Here is a 15952-nt window from a genome sequence, read left to right on the forward strand (position 1 = left end):
TCAATCTGTAGCATTATTAATAACTTAAGACTTTTGATTTCAATGAGACAGAAAGGAACTTGCTCTGAATCCCATCGTCTTCTTTTTCTAAATCTAGCTGGGCTTTCCTTCTCGCAGTGAACGATTCCTCATCGGCCATGTGTAGTCAACTCAGGAGCTCTGCCCATACTGCTAGATTCCTCTTTAAACTTTTATCCAGGCCTATTCAAGAACAATTTGTGCCAAGTTAATTGGGAGATAATCTCAGGTAAGCTTGGACTGCAGCCCAAGACAACTTAAATGTAGTTGTGTTAACCTGAAGCTTTCAAACCTTACTTGAACTTAAGGTATCAAGGGTCAAACAAGTAGTTAGATGCATCAGCTAAGAAAATTTAACTAATGCTTCTGTATAACTTATTTTGTTCTATCATCCTTATGCTACATTCTAACACTATAATAAATGCTTTCTTTACCAATGTTTCTGACTGGACTGCAACCTTAATCCACTGTCTACTTTAAGTCCAACTTCCTTTGATCCCAGAAGCTACTAGAGCAAGTTTAATTATAGACAGAGGAAGCAGTAGAGGGAACTGGGAATCCAAAGTCAATTGAGAACTTGTCTATCATAAGGCAGCTTTTACAGGTGAAACCTGCAGAAATAGCCAGTCAGATTGTGCAAATCAGACACACACAGTATTAATTCCCAAGCTTCTTGATTGTTGGACATCTTACGGGAATAAAATCTACAGATATCCAGGAAGTCAATTAAACCCAGTACATAGAACACAAATGTATGTAATCGTGAGGGTGGGAAGTGACTCACCTTCAAATGTCTACATTCTACATTACACAGAGAACACACATGTGGAAATATTCTTGGAGATGCAGCATAGTAATCGTTCATCATCGACGGAGTTGGCAATCTCTTCAGCTTCTGGGCATCTTCCTGTGAAAAAACTGGAAACCAAGAGGCTTTCATCGCGCCAAAAGCAGACTCAATAGGATGCTGAGGTTTCTTGTGGATTTTTGTCTGGCCACTGGCAGGTCCAGGTGGAACATCAGAAGGATGAGCCCTGGATTCATGGTGAATCCTATCATGCATCTCAGGTGCAAAAGGAGGTGGCGGCTGGTTCATAGTTGGAGGTGGTTGGTTCACAGGCGGCATCATGGGCTGAGGAACAGTTGGCGGAGGCAAAGTCTGAGGGGCAACAGGAGGCATCCCAGGCAATGCTGGCACCCCAGACATGGGTGGTACCACGGGAGGCATCATGGGCGGTGCTGCTGGAGGCATCCCGGCTCCTGCTGGAGGGAGGCCTAGCCCTGGCCCCTTGTTGGAAGCATCCATGGGGAAAAAGGACTGCGTACTTGATGCGCTTCTCTGGAACCCCATCTTTCGTATCAGCTCTTCTACTGCATTCATTTGACTACTGGTTACACCAGAGGGTGCCGAAGAGACGAGAGTCGTCTGCTGTGCTGGAAATCCTTTCATGTTCCCCTCAGTTGATGCATCAGAATTGTAGACTTTGACATCAAGAGGAGGTTCAGTATATTCATACTTGCTTTCATGCCCGTAATCAATTACCTTGCTCTTCATCATGCTACCATGACCATCGTCACTGTGAAACATTTCCTTTTCTCTGCTCTCAGAAGGTAAACTTGGTAACTGATGAGTCACTTTGCGCATTCGGATGTCCCTCAAAATTAAAGGCATGTTTTCTGGTGTCAGCTGATCATCCGGATACCGACTAAGTTCCTCCAAGTCTTCATTAGATAAGCCAAAGCTTGCTAAGATGCTGGAAGCACTCTCGGTTGTATAACGGTTCTGGATACGTGTGGCTTGTTGTGCAAAGTTTCCTGAAGTGATCTGGCCACTATTTACAGGCGGAAATGGATTGTCCCAGTGAGTAGCACATCCCTCTTCCCTCTGGTGCCGCTCTTGTCTAGGATCCATTCCATGTTGCGTGACCTGAACATTTGGCCTTGGGAATCTTGCCCTCATTTCTGGTTCCATGACCCTTTGAGGCATTCTGGGAGGAGCAGGCGGGTGTTGCCTTTGAAGACCATCCGGTCCTGGTCCCGGTCTTGGCCCCAGAAAAGGGCCACGTGGCATTGGACCAGGCGCATTAGGCCCCCTCGGCCTTGGAGGCATGTTTCCTCTAGGGTTAAACATGGCAATTTTCAGAAATGCTTCATTTAACAAAGCATAAGATGCTATAGAATGGGTTGAAGCTACCGAGTTCAACTGGTGAAAAGCCAACTGTGTCTTAATCTGAGCAAGCTGCAAAGGAGGAGGAGGAGGAGGAGGGCCCAACAGAAGTGGGCTGGCAATGCCAAGGTTCAGAGAATTCACAAAAGGTGCAAAATTTTCCAAGAACACCACAAAGCTGAAAGTTAAACACACAAAAATTAGATTACATTTATTTTTAATCTACTTTCTAAAATGGTTCTACTGCCTGTAAGTAAATTGTTTGAAAAACACAACCGTTTCGTTTTTTTCTCAGTAACATCTTGTTTTAGCAAAGGGGTTGGGGGTTTTACTCACTTGTCAACTGAAAGTCATTTCCTATGTGTTTCAACGCACCACAACTTTTGAATTTAAAAGGCTTTATATCCCACTCTAAACCAACCATGCAAACAAGCATTTTCAATTGAAAACCCATGTGATTTTAATGCATTCTAGCCACTTATCAAGTGTAATTTAATCAGGCCATTAGAAAGATAATAATTTGCACTACGACGATATGCAGAGTTACTGGGCAGCAAGTTCCATTCAATTCAATTGACTTACTTCCAAGTAATTAAGTAAAGGATTGTCCTATAAAACAATGTATTTGACAATGAAGATGTGCTACAACCACTATTTATGTGACCTCCTCAACTAACAAAACTAGAGGATGTTTGAAACTTTGTGGCAAGAGCTACATAGAATTTGCCAACTAAATGGCTTCAACCATTTCAACACAGAAATTACTTAAAGATAGTATGTGGGCAGGGGGAAATCACAGGAGAGTAACACGGAAAGGGCATTAACAGACCACCTGGTCCATCCCCCTGGCAGGACCCATATTAAGTAAGTTGTCAAACTGCCACCAGTCTCAGTAATCTCCTATATTAGTGACATATCAGTCTTTAGAAAATTCTTCTGAAGGTTTACCTACCACTGCTATCCGATATAATTTCATAGCCTTCCATCAGGAGATTCTAGCCTTAATAGGTCCCAAAACCTTTTCTTTCTTAGACCGGACGTGTTACACACCAGAGGTGTCAACTTGTGCCCAAGATCGAGGTGGCCCAGCGTGTGTGTGACATCGTGCGCTCAGAACGCATCATGCTCATGTGAGGTCATGCATGTGACACGCGTTACACATGCAAAGTCGTGTCACCAGGAGGGGCCCAGTGGGAAGCCCAGCGCGGCTTCGATGGCTAGCAATTCCTCCTCTCTCTCGCTCAGGAGGAGCCTGCCACTGAAGCCGCACCCCATTTGGCTTCGCGCTTTGCCTCCTCCACCCCAACATTCAGGAGGCCTGGCCCCCTCCCAACAGATTTCGAGGGAGCCAAAGACACCTCAGCCCCATAGAGTTGCTGCGCATGTTACGAGCATTTAATGTTTTCAAACAGGCAGTAAACATAAATGTGAAGGCCCATAAAAATCCATGAGAAAACAGTTTGCTTCACACAGAAAATTCTTCCAGCTTCCGCATCTAATGAAAGAAACTGATGAATCAGAAAATACACCAACACAATTGAGGAACAAACATGTAAAAGTTGATAAACCCATTTCTATTTGTGCAAAGTTAATAAATACTGCATACATTCTCTGGGGAAAGGATACTAAATTTTCTAGTTTTCTGTGAAGCAAACGTAGTTGTCGCTCCAAATGTTCAGCCCCTGCAACATTTTTGCTAAACTCATTCGTACCATTTTAAAGAAAACAAATAACCACCTAGCTGAGAGCAGTGCAACACCCCCCAGCAATGTGTGCTTATTTATCTAAGGAATCAAGTGCTGCACCTCTATCTGGCATTCCCCACAAGGAGCTCAAAGTGGCCTCCTATGTTCTTCCCCTTCACTTCTCCTCGAAGAAAGCTGGTGAGGAGGGTTAAGCAGCGAGAGACACACTGGACCAGGGCCACCCATTGCGCTTCATGGAGGAACAGCAGCGCTAATCTCGGCCCCCCCATCCTAGTCCAACGCAATAACCCAACATGTTTTATCTCAATGTATCCATTTCTAAACATATTTTACATTTTTTAATGTGTTCTAAGATGCTTGGATGCGGGTGGCGCTGTGGGTAAAACCTCAGCGCCTAGGACTTGCCAATCGCATGGTCGGCGGTTCGAATCCCCGCGGTGGGGTGAGCTCCCGTTGGTCGGTCCCAGCACCTGCCAACCTAGCAGTTCGAAAGCACCCCCGGGTGCAAGTAGATAAATAGGGACCGCTTACCAGCGGGAAGGTAAACGGCGTTCCATGTGCTGCGCTGGCTCGCCAAATGCAGCTTGTCACGCTGGCCACGTGACCCGGAAGTGTCTGCGGACAGCGCTGGCTCCCGGCCTATAGAGTGAGATGAGCACACAACCCTAGAGTCTGTCAAGACTGGTCCGTACGGGCAGGGGTACCTTTACCTTTAAGATGCTTGGAGACCTTTGGGTAATACCAGTGAATAATACTAATACTATCCCAAACTATTATTATATGTGTTTTAGTATTTTAAGCCAAGTACTGCACCATAAAATTCAGATAAATGCAAAATCTGAAGTATATAAGTATGTTTCAATCTGTGTTTCAGTCAGGGACGTGAGAATTGGGTTAGTCTGCTTAAGAATGCAGAGCAGGGGCAAATTCACCTCTAGACCTGTGCTGTATTGTGATGAGAGCGGCACAATTTTGCTACCACCTCGTGGCCTAAATTAGCAGTACTATTCAGTTTAATGAAGTCCACCATAAATTCATGGCTTAGAAGATCTTCAAATATCCACCATAGTTGCAGCATCAACCCCAGCTCAGAAACAAGACTTTTTAAAGAAACATGTAGCAGTTACTTGTTGGATTTTCCAAGGGGACACACAATAAAACACTGCAGTGCTTTCTGTTCAGTGTTCTAAACTAGTTTTAGGATACTCCATTCCCACACACAGCATAGAATCATAGAATTGTAGAGTTGGAAGGGACATTTGAGGGTCATCTAGTCCAACCCCCTGCAATGCAGTAATCTCAATTAAAGAATCCCCGATAGGTGCCCAATCAACCTCTGCTTAAAAACCTCCAAGAAAGAAGTCCACTACTTTCTGAGGAATTCCGTTCCACAACGCTTACCGCCAGAAAGTTCTTCCTGATATTAATTCAGAATCTCCTCTCTTGTAACTTGAATCAATTGTTTTGGGTCCTACTCTCCAGAACAGCAAAAAACAAGCTTGCTCCATTTTCCATGTGAAAGCCCTTTAGATATTGGAAGATGGCGATCAAATCCTATGAATTACTTTCTCCTTTGAAGCGGGCCAATGCATTTTAAGACAAAAATTTGTTGTCTGAAAATATGCAGTTTAAAGACTTTTAAAGGCCATTTAAAGACATACAAAACAACCAAATCAAAGATGCATTTCTGCACCCAGAGGGCTATCATCACTGAGAAGAGCATACAGGTCTTTTTGTTGCTTGTGAATGACCTCTTGCCTCTTTTATCTAGCGATGTCTATTTTCAACTTTTAAGACCAGAAGAGGCACAGCATCATTTAGCACAGTTCCAGGGAAAGGAGGGAACTCATTTTCTGCCTTTCCCTGCTGCCTTTAAAAGCCTGTTGCTAGCTTTTAGTTGCCGCATGGCCACCACTTCCACCTACTGAACTATGAATAGCATGAATGGTATTAGGCAGGTGCCTTCACTGCATCCCTTTGGGTGCCTGCTTTTGTTTAGACAAGCCTGCCCCAATATTTACAGTGATGCTGAAACATGTTTTAATATGTTTTTTAGTTTTAGGGTGATTTTAATTTTCTGAATATTTTACATGATTGGTTTTTTAATGAACAATTTTATTGTTTTATATTTTTTGTACACCACTTTGTGGCTTTCTCTCACAATCAAGCGGTGTACAAATTTTATGAAATGAACCAATGCAATTAAGTGTGGGAAACTGCAGTCAAATATAACTAGCAAGTTGACGGGGACTTCCGGCGAGGCAACATGGCGGCAGCAGCAGAAGAAAAGAGCTCCTGAAGCCAGCCACATTAAAAGGCTCTGTCTGGCCAATTCCCGGACCCCCAAGATTGCTGCTGCCAACACTGCCAGCGGAGAGGTATTGGGGGTGCCCGGGCATCTATCAAAGGAGCCAAAGCACCCCCCCCACGACTGAGATTGAACCGGAAAGGCACCCGACCCCCCCCCCCCCAACAGCCGAGAGGAGCTCCAAAACCAGGAGGACAGTGGAGCTAACGCAAAGAGGGAGAAAGAAAGGGAGAGAGAGGAAGAAAAGGAAGGAAAGAAAAAGGAGCCCCAAATTTACCGTTGCTGCCCCCATCTCTGCCGACGGGAAAGCAGAGGAGAGGTAGGTGAGCACGGTGAAGGCTTCGGGGAAGAAAAGGGAAAAAAAACGCACGTGGCTGAGCCCTACCGGGAGCTCCAGCGGCAAGGAAAACACAGAGAAGCTGCATAACAAAGGAGGAAAAAAACTACCCTTTTCCCCCTTTCTTTTTTTTTTTAACTCCCCCTTTTTTTTAACCCCTTCCTCCCCCCTTTAAAAAGAATATATATATATATCTATATATCTTTCTTATCCCTCCCCCCCCCATATACCTACTTTTACCACTTTTCTTTTTAAAAGAGGGGCCACTGCTGCTGCAGCCACCCTTTATTTGAATCTTTATATTTATTTCTATCTTTTCTACACACTACTTAAAGACACACTTTTCCACACACACACCCTCAATTTAAACCTCATTTTATTTCCACCTCAAACTCCCCTCTTAAGATTTAAAATGGCAGTACCCAGAAAACAACCCTGAACCATCACAGGCCATTTCCTGGGACTGCCACTTCGCCCCAGACTTCCCACTCTCTTTTACCTACCCTCTTTTACCTACACTTTACTCATTTTTTTAAAAAAATAAAATAAAAAGCTCTATCTAAAGACAACCCCCTTTTTCTTTTTTACCTTTAATTCTCATTTTTATCTTTTACCCGTACATTTTTAATTACTTTTTTACAAACAAAAAATAATAATAATTAGGGGGAAATATTATTATTATTATTTGGGGGGGGGAAACAAAACCAAACCATACAATTATTATTCTTTTCTTTCCCTCTTTCTCTTTTTAAAGCTCTTGTTGGTTTGTTCTTGAAGGGGGAATCTTTCGCCCCCAGCTACGACCACCACTCTCTTTTAAAACAAAAATTTCCTCCATATCACTGCTATTGCTATTGATACTCTCCCCCTCAACTTCCCCCTTTTTTATTTTTCTCTCCCATCTCTCTCTTCACCCCTCCTCATTTTTTCCCTTTATTCCACCTTTCATTTTCCATCCCCAATTTTGTTTTCTATCTCTTTTATTTTTTAAAATCAACCCCCCCTTTTTAGCCTGTTCATCAGTTTGTTTTTGAGAAGGGAGCCCTTTCCCCCCCACCCCCTCTTTTAAAATAAGACTCTCCCCCCCATACCATTGCAGCAGCTCACCCTCTCCCCCTCTCTTTTCTTCTCCTTCCTTTTCCCACCCTTCCCCTTCCTCCTCTCCTTTTCTCTCCCTCCTCCCTCTCTCCATCCCCCCCTTCCCCTAAAGGAAACGCATACACACATTCATATCACCCTATCATAATTTGCCCCCCTCATACTATAGCTAAAACTACTGCTGCATTCTAATACCGCTGATATTACTGTACTTTCTCTCCTCTCTCTCTCTTTCTCTCTCTCTCTCCTCTTTTACTCCAATCTCCTCTCTCCCCCCGCCTCCCCCCTTTTTCTTTCTTTCTTCTTTTTCTTCCCTTTCCCCCCTCCACCCTTTACATATACCCTATTTGTCTGCCTCTGTTTCTGAGTGCACTCCCAACCCCAACTTCCACCTTAACTGGACCCCAATACCCCTTTTGGGCATATACAACCCCCTCCTAAACACATATTTCCCCTGGCCCCACCCCTCTAATCTCCTGCATCTCTACCTGCTAACCTCCCTCCCTTTATATGAACTGTCTGTCCGTTAGTATACCCATCTCTGCTTACCTGCCCCCCCCCCCCCCCGCCTCGGCGGCACCGCTGAGGCATCTACAGAAGCCCTAGAGAAGTTCTTAAAACACAGGCTAGAAGTGACACAAATGACCACCTAATCGAAACGCTCTGTAAAAGCCACCAGCCAACAAAGCCTGATCAGCTCAGCAACCCAACAATACCCAGGAATCACCACTGCCACAACTCCTAACCACCACACGCCCAACCCCAAGAGGACGCCAAGCCAACCTCAAACCAAAACCATCAGGGAGACCGAGATGACACCAACCAGGGAGATGGCAAACAATGCTAAGATGGTAACTCCCCTTCAAGATGATGACCACCCAATAACGAAACGAGATCTGAGGGAAATGGAAGCAAGATTAGAAGAAACACTGAAGGCCACAATGGCTCCCATGCAGGTACTAATCAACAATCTAACCTCCAAAGTGGAAGCTCTAGAGAACAAGAACCAAATGCAAGAAAGAATAATAGAACAATACCGGGAGGAGAACGCACGTGTGAACAAGAAACTGGACGAACTGGTAAACCAAATGGAAGCAGAACACAGAGAGATGAAAATTAAGCAAGCGGACCTTGAAGACCGCAACAGACGTTGTAACATCCGCTTCCGCAACTTTCCTGAAAAAACAGAGGAGAAAAGCCCAGCAGACCTAATTATACGCTGGCTGAAAAACACAATCCCAAGCCTGAAACTTGAGGCAGATGACTTGGAGAGGGCTCACAGAGCCCTAAAACCTATGCCAAAACCCAGCGCCCCCCCAAGAGACATCATTGTATGCTTCACACGCTACAAAAAGAAGGAGGAGATATGGCACCAACTCAGAAACTCAAGCAACCTTCGATATGGAGAAACCCCCATTCTGGCCTTACAGGACCTATCTCAGGATACCCTAAACCAGAGGAAAAGCCTGCGCCCATGCACCCAGCGTCTCCAACAAGCAGGGATCAAATACCGATGGGGCTTCCCCTTCCGCCTCATTGTAACAACCAACACAACACAACACATGGCTACCAACATACCTGAGGCCCTGCAACTACTAAAGAACCTTGAACTCGACCTCCCACCAGAATGGCAACCGACAAACCCACCAAGTGACAGCCCCAACCACGAGGAAACAACAGCAAACAACTGGACAACGGTACAGAAGAAAAAGAATCAACAGAAGCGGCGCAACAACGCAAACCAATACAGGCAAGCATCATGCTCAGAACCGTCCCGCCGGCCATACGACACAAGAAACCAGACCAAGATCAACCAAACCAACTCATCGCAGATGGACAACCCTACAACAACAACAACAACCCCGGCTGAAAGAAGCAACCAGGAAAAAACCACAAACTGAAGGACTGGTGATTCCCCCCCCTTTTTTTCCCCTCCCCCCCAAAACATAGATTTAGTTAACACCATCAACACCCCCCCCAGCCCCGCACCCCCACAGAAATCCCCACCCCAACACCAGTCCATACGACCCCAACCACATTCCCCATCACCCACACCTTCAACATCCTCATACTCCATACTAAGGAAAAACAACTCCAACCTTAATAACACAACCCACAATCAGGCTAAAATCTGATACCCAACCAGCACTATGGTGGCACCAGAGCGTACCAGCACCCACATCCCCACCCCAACACACCAACAATGTTGCTCATAATACTGGCAACACTGCTTACAAACCTTATACCTGACAGCGACGTTACAAAGTCACTTCACACTGTCTCGCTGATCACCCCCTATCGCAGACAACAGGGGGGACGGCCTGTCCTTGAACACGGCCTTCCACACCAGCTGAGACCTAGGACCAACTGGCTAAATGCCAGATGGCCCAAAATACCCCAAACAAACACCTATATGACTACATATAGGAAACTCCCTACAACTTACCCCCTACTCTTTAACCCAAATCTCACTCTAATCCTACTAGCCCCCCATCCACCACACCCTAGGTCAGCGCAACCCCACTGGTTCTTTAAACAACACGAAGAGAGAGACACAAGACAACCCGAACGGGTTGGCATGGAATCGCCCCACATAATAGATAAACAAAATGGCTAACCTAAAAGCAATTACATTAAACGTGAGGGGGCTGGGAAACCCCATCAAAAGAAAACGCATCACCTCATACATAAACACCATGAAACCACACATCACCTTCCTACAAGAAATACACAATCCACCCAAAGGCAGCAAACTCCTGAGCGACCCCCGCTTTAGTCAACAGTGGGTCGCACAAGGCTCAGGGAAAGCCCGTGGTGTAGCCATAATACTCAGTAGGGACCTGAACTTCACTGCCACAACAGTCCTCAAGGACAAAAAAGGCAGATTCATTTTCGCTAAAGGGACACTAGATGGCAAAATCAAACTGACAATCGGCTCCATATATGCCCCAAACACGAAACAACTAGAATTCTTCCAGAAAACACTAAACAAATTCCTCTCCTTCTCTGAAGGGGAAGCAATCCTAGGAGGGGACCTCAATCTAAATATGAAAGGTATATCCCTGAAAGATATCCACCCCACAACCCCATGGGCAACCTTCCTCCGAAGGAAACCCCCAACAACCAGGAACTCTTACAAGTTACTAAAAATGCTAAAAAACAGGGGTCTCTATGACATTTGGGGTGAGCAAAACCCGGGAGACATCAGCCATACATTCCAATCGGGACGCCATGATACAGTGTCCAGACTGGACAGCATTCTACTCACACAGGGTCTGATTCCCTCAGTAGAATCAACAAACATAGGTAACATTAAAATCACAGATCACGCCCCAGTAGAAGTCACTGTTAAAATAGGAGAAGGAACACAAACCACCCCATCCTGGTCCTTCAGTCCCATCCTAACTACAAACAAACAAATTAGAGAGAGTCTCACAAAAACCCTCCAAAACTACTTCAAAGAAAACGATGTAAACAATACAACAACCCCCCTCCTATGGGACGCAATGAAAGCGGTCACCAGAGGAGCTTGCATAAAAGAGAAAACATTCCTTAAAAAACAAACCTCCTCAAAAATTAGCAAAATAGAACAAGACATCACAGCCCTCTCATCACGCTACAAACAAACAGGATCTAAAAAACTCCTCAAACTTATAGAACAGAAAAGGAGAGAACTAGACTCCTTAGAAATCAACAAAACAATGATCAACATTCTATACTCTAAACAACGTTTCTATGAATATGGAGGGAAAAACTCCAGAATACTAGCAAATAGATGTAGGAAAAAAGCACTCAAAACAAGAATACACTGCATCACCAAAAAAGACGGCAACATAACATTCTCCCCCAAAGAAATAATTTCAGAATTTGCAGAATTTTACTCCAACCTATACACCTCCCATAACCCACCAGAGAGGGAAATCAAAAAATTTCTAGCAGGACTGACCATGCCTACCCTAACTGATGAGGAGCGGGAATTCATGGACAGCCCTATCACCCCAGAGGAAATAGATGCGGTCCTCAAAAACTTGAAACCACACAAAGCCCCAGGCCCAGACGGCTTCACAGCAGAATTCTATAAGAAATTCAAAGAACCCTTGATGCCCTACATGACCCGCCTATTCAACGACATCATAAAAGGAGGCCCCATCCCCAAAACCTGGACCCACTCCAAAATAGTCTCCATCCCAAAACCACTAAAAGACAGCCTCAAAGTAGAATCATACCGCCCAATCTCATTAATAAACCAAGACTACAAGATATTCACATCAATCTTGGCCAACCGCCTAAAAATCTTCCTACACAAGTTAATAGCCCCAGACCAGACTGGCTTTGTCCCTGGCCGCAATATAACAGACCCCATCAGGAAACTACTGAACCTGATCGAACACAGCAAGGCAACCAAACTCCCATTGACAATTATGTCCCTAGACATACTCAAAGCCTTTGATTGCTTGGAGTGGAAATACATATTAGCAGTACTAACTAACATGAAATTTGGCCCCAACTTCCTACAAATCCTCAAACAAATATACTCCCAAGCCTCAGCAAAATGCAGAACTAACAATATGGATTCTAACACTATAGCTATCCAAAGAGGCACGAAACAAGGATGCCCACTGTCTCCCTTCTTATTTATCCTGGCTCTGGAACCCCTAGCAATCCGCATCCGAGCAGCCACAGACATCAAGGGAGTGGAAATAAAAGGCAGGACCTATAAATTAGGGCTCTTTGCAGATGACCTAATGGTCACAACACCAGACCCCATAAGCACAGCAACCTCCCTAATCAGAGAACTCAACGCATTTGCAATGGTGTCGGGCCTACAGGTAAATTTCACAAAGTCAGAAGCTATGTGCTTCAACACCCCTCCTCACACCCAAAAAGAACTCACGAAGGTCACCAAAATAAAACTTTGCCACACCAAGTTCAGATACCTAGGGGTACAAATAACCAGAAACCTCAATAAATTATACCTCCACAACTACAAGCCCCTGTGGCGACAAATTAACAAAGACCTAAAGAGATGGAATAACATGAACCTCACTCTCTCAGACAAAATAGCCATGATCAAAATGATCACACTCCCAAAACTGACCTACCTATTCCAAACCCTCCCAATCTGGATCCCCTCAACCCAACTTCACAGTTGGCAGAGAAAACTACACTCTTTCATCTTCTCACATAAAAAACCAAGAATAAGCCCCAAATACCTGCACCTCCCCACCTCAGAAGGAGGATGGGGAATCCCCAACATAGAAGCATATTACAACGCCAACCAAATACGCCATATAATCCCATATATACTAGAAGATGAGACAAAACAATGGGTACACCTAGAGAAGGACACAATTGAAAACACCTGCACCACAACATACCCACTCCTCCCAAACAAACTAAAGAAAATTCCCACAACACTTAACAGGTACACACAGACCATGCTCAAAGCATGGAAAACACAAATAGGCAAACTATCCCCAACCCCATCCCCACTAATACCCCTGGCGTACCACCCATTATTCCACCATGCAGCACAAAACCTCAAGATAAAAACCTGGCGAACCAAAGGCTTGTATCGCCTAATAGACTTTTATAAAAATAACAAACCCTTGTCAACACAAGAAATACAAGACAAACTAGAAGACACCCAAATGCCCTGGTTAACACAACACCAACTACATGCCCTCTTAAACAACCCAACAGTAAAATCAGCAGCAACTAGGCCCCTGACAACCTTCGAAAACCTCCTCCTAACAACAAAGGGAAACGGTAAAGGGATGGTATCCGCAATATACAAAATACTACTCCAAAATCTCGCAAATCCCCTAGACGCAATCAAAAATCAATGGGAGAATGACATAGGCTATGAGATAAACCCCACTCAATGGACCAGAATGTGGTCTAAACCCCCCTTTAAATCCATATCAACGAAAAGAAAAGAACTCACACTGAAACTCACCTACAGGTGGTACCTAACACCAAGGAAACTAGCGCTAATACACCCAGGAACCTCACCAAAATGCTGGAGAGGGTGCACCTCCACAGGCACATACTTCCACATGTGGTGGGAGTGTCCCAAAATCCAACTATTCTGGACAACAGCCATACAAGAAATTTGTAAAATAACTAAGCAAGTAATAGACACCACCCCAGAATTGGCCCTACTAAACATCTTCCAAGACAACAATGCCCATTTACACCACAAAGAACTCATAACCCACCTGCTCTCAGCAGCCAGAAACACCATAACCAGACACTGGAGAGACCTGTCAGGAGTAAGCATGGACCAATGGTATCAAATAGTATGGGAAACAGCCCTACTAGAAAAATTAACCAATAAACTGAAACTGACACGGGGACAAACAGAAGAAGATGCCTTCACCCCGGTATGGCTCCCCTTTATCACACACACAGCCCAACAGGACAATGACAATAATCCACCAACAGCATACAAATCAATATGGCTAACCTGATCCAAAACACCCACCCACCTCACTCACACACGAAAACAAAGATCACCACAGCCAATCACAAGCAAACAATCACACCCTAGGCCAACCCCAACCTCTCTCACCACCAAAGGAACACAAGTGAATAACACAAGCACGCTGACACCAAACTCTACATACATTAAACATAATAGAAACACCGCCACCCGACCCCACCCCCATCCATCTTCCCTCTCTCCACCCCCCTTTCTCTTTTCTCTCCTTTTTTTATTTTTATTTTTATTTTCTTCTCCCCCTAATGCCTCAACAAATGAAACGGATTTGTAAAAATGTTACATGGGGAAAAATATATATGAGGCACTACACTTCTGTAAAACAAGAAAATCCTTAATAAAATATTAAAAAAAAAAAAAAAAAAAAAAAAGTGAACGACACAAATAACGCTGACACCAAACTCTACACACATTAAGCATAATAGAAACACCACCACCCGACCCCACCCCCATCCATCTTCCCTCTCTCCACCCCCCCTTTTCTTCTCTCTTTCTTTTTTCTTCTCCCCCTAATGCCTCAACAAATGAAATGGATTTGTAAAAATGTCAAAGGGAAAAAACAAACAAAAAACGAGGCACTACACTTCTGTAAAACAAGAAAATCCTTAATAAAATATTAAAAAAAAAAAAAAAAAAAAATAACTAGCAAGTTGACTAGTTAATGCACGAAAGGGTTGAGACCACAGAATTGTATTCCGAGACTCAGTTGGCCACCTGGAAGGAAGTTAACTTTCCTCCTTTGTTCATTCTCTTTCACCGTGTGAACTCACCGAGATAGGACATGCTTAGGCTGGCAACGCAGAAATATCTTTCTTTATTCTGTAAACCCAAGATTTCTACCTATGTTATATCCCACTACGGCACTAGAAATCTGGGAAGGTATCTGTATGAATGTAACACGGCTAGGGAAGGGATCACAGGTGCTCAAGGCAAAACCAAGTTACCGCAAGGATCAAATGTTGACCAATTCTAAAGAAGTTCAATTCAGTAAGTTACATTGACAATGAACGTTGTTTGACAATCTGGACCACCTCCGTCACAGTGAGAGGTCAGCCAGGATCTGGCAAGCAAAGAAAGCCCAAGGTTTTCTCCAGGCTCAAGATCTGCCGAAGAGGGCATGAACCCTGGCTTCCTGTCCAGCGTCAAGTTCACCAAGTGACTAACATTTTGTTTTGCTCTGCACATCTCAGGTGCAGAGCCTTGGTAAGGCACCTTCTCATGGTCTACACGGAAGGCAAAAGCACATGTGCTTCAGGAACATATAACCAGGCAGGTGTGGAAGTAGCACTGGAGGATGCCATTTTTTGAAGTCGTACCTGGCTGAAAGCATCCAAGTGACGAGAGAAACCCCTTGAGTGTCACAGCCTCAACCCAGAAGCAGCCAGCCAGCAGATCCCACACCAAACAAGTCCACCCTCCAGCCTCCCTCACCTCAGCTCCGCGCATGAGATGCTGCCACCATGATAATAAAATTTCAACATATTGAAAAGCAATGGGGGGAGGGGGGGAAGCATGTGAGACCCATTTCCACCAGCGATTGAGGTTTTGATCTGGGGAGTGCAAACCACATGCCAAGAACTGAAACATTCAGTTACACCCTAGAAGCCACAGGAAATTTCTTCACAGATTTTATGGGCTCTTAACTTAGCTTGGCAGATTTTGCAAGACTGTACTATGAAGATAGTAAATTATATGGAGTCAAGAGAGCTGATCCATCTGGTGCAGTATTGCCTATAATAACTAGCAATGGCTTGCCAGGGCTGTCTTCCTGCCCTATCTTGAAATACCAGGGATATACAAGGCAGATGCTCTATTC

General features: G+C 44.5%; 1 protein-coding gene across 7 annotated transcripts in view; it reads right to left on the reverse strand.

Moving 5' to 3' along the window:
- The window catches only part of ZNF638 (zinc finger protein 638), a 74555-nt gene that overhangs the window by 33894 nt on the left and 24709 nt on the right, over positions 1-15952 (reverse strand). For 6 of the 7 annotated variants that reach the window (XM_077933699.1, XM_077933701.1, XM_077933700.1 and 3 more), the window contains exon 2: positions 803-2363. The exons of the other annotated variant lie outside the window; for it this stretch is intronic. In XM_077933699.1, coding sequence (XP_077789825.1) covers positions 803-2363 — 1561 coding nt within the window. The remainder of the gene's footprint in view (positions 1-802; positions 2364-15952) is intronic. 7 annotated transcript variants of the gene reach the window in all.

This window comes from Podarcis muralis, chromosome 9, assembly GCF_964188315.1.
Source record: "Podarcis muralis chromosome 9, rPodMur119.hap1.1, whole genome shotgun sequence".
In the NCBI taxonomy this organism is placed as follows: Eukaryota; Metazoa; Chordata; class Lepidosauria; order Squamata; family Lacertidae; genus Podarcis; species Podarcis muralis.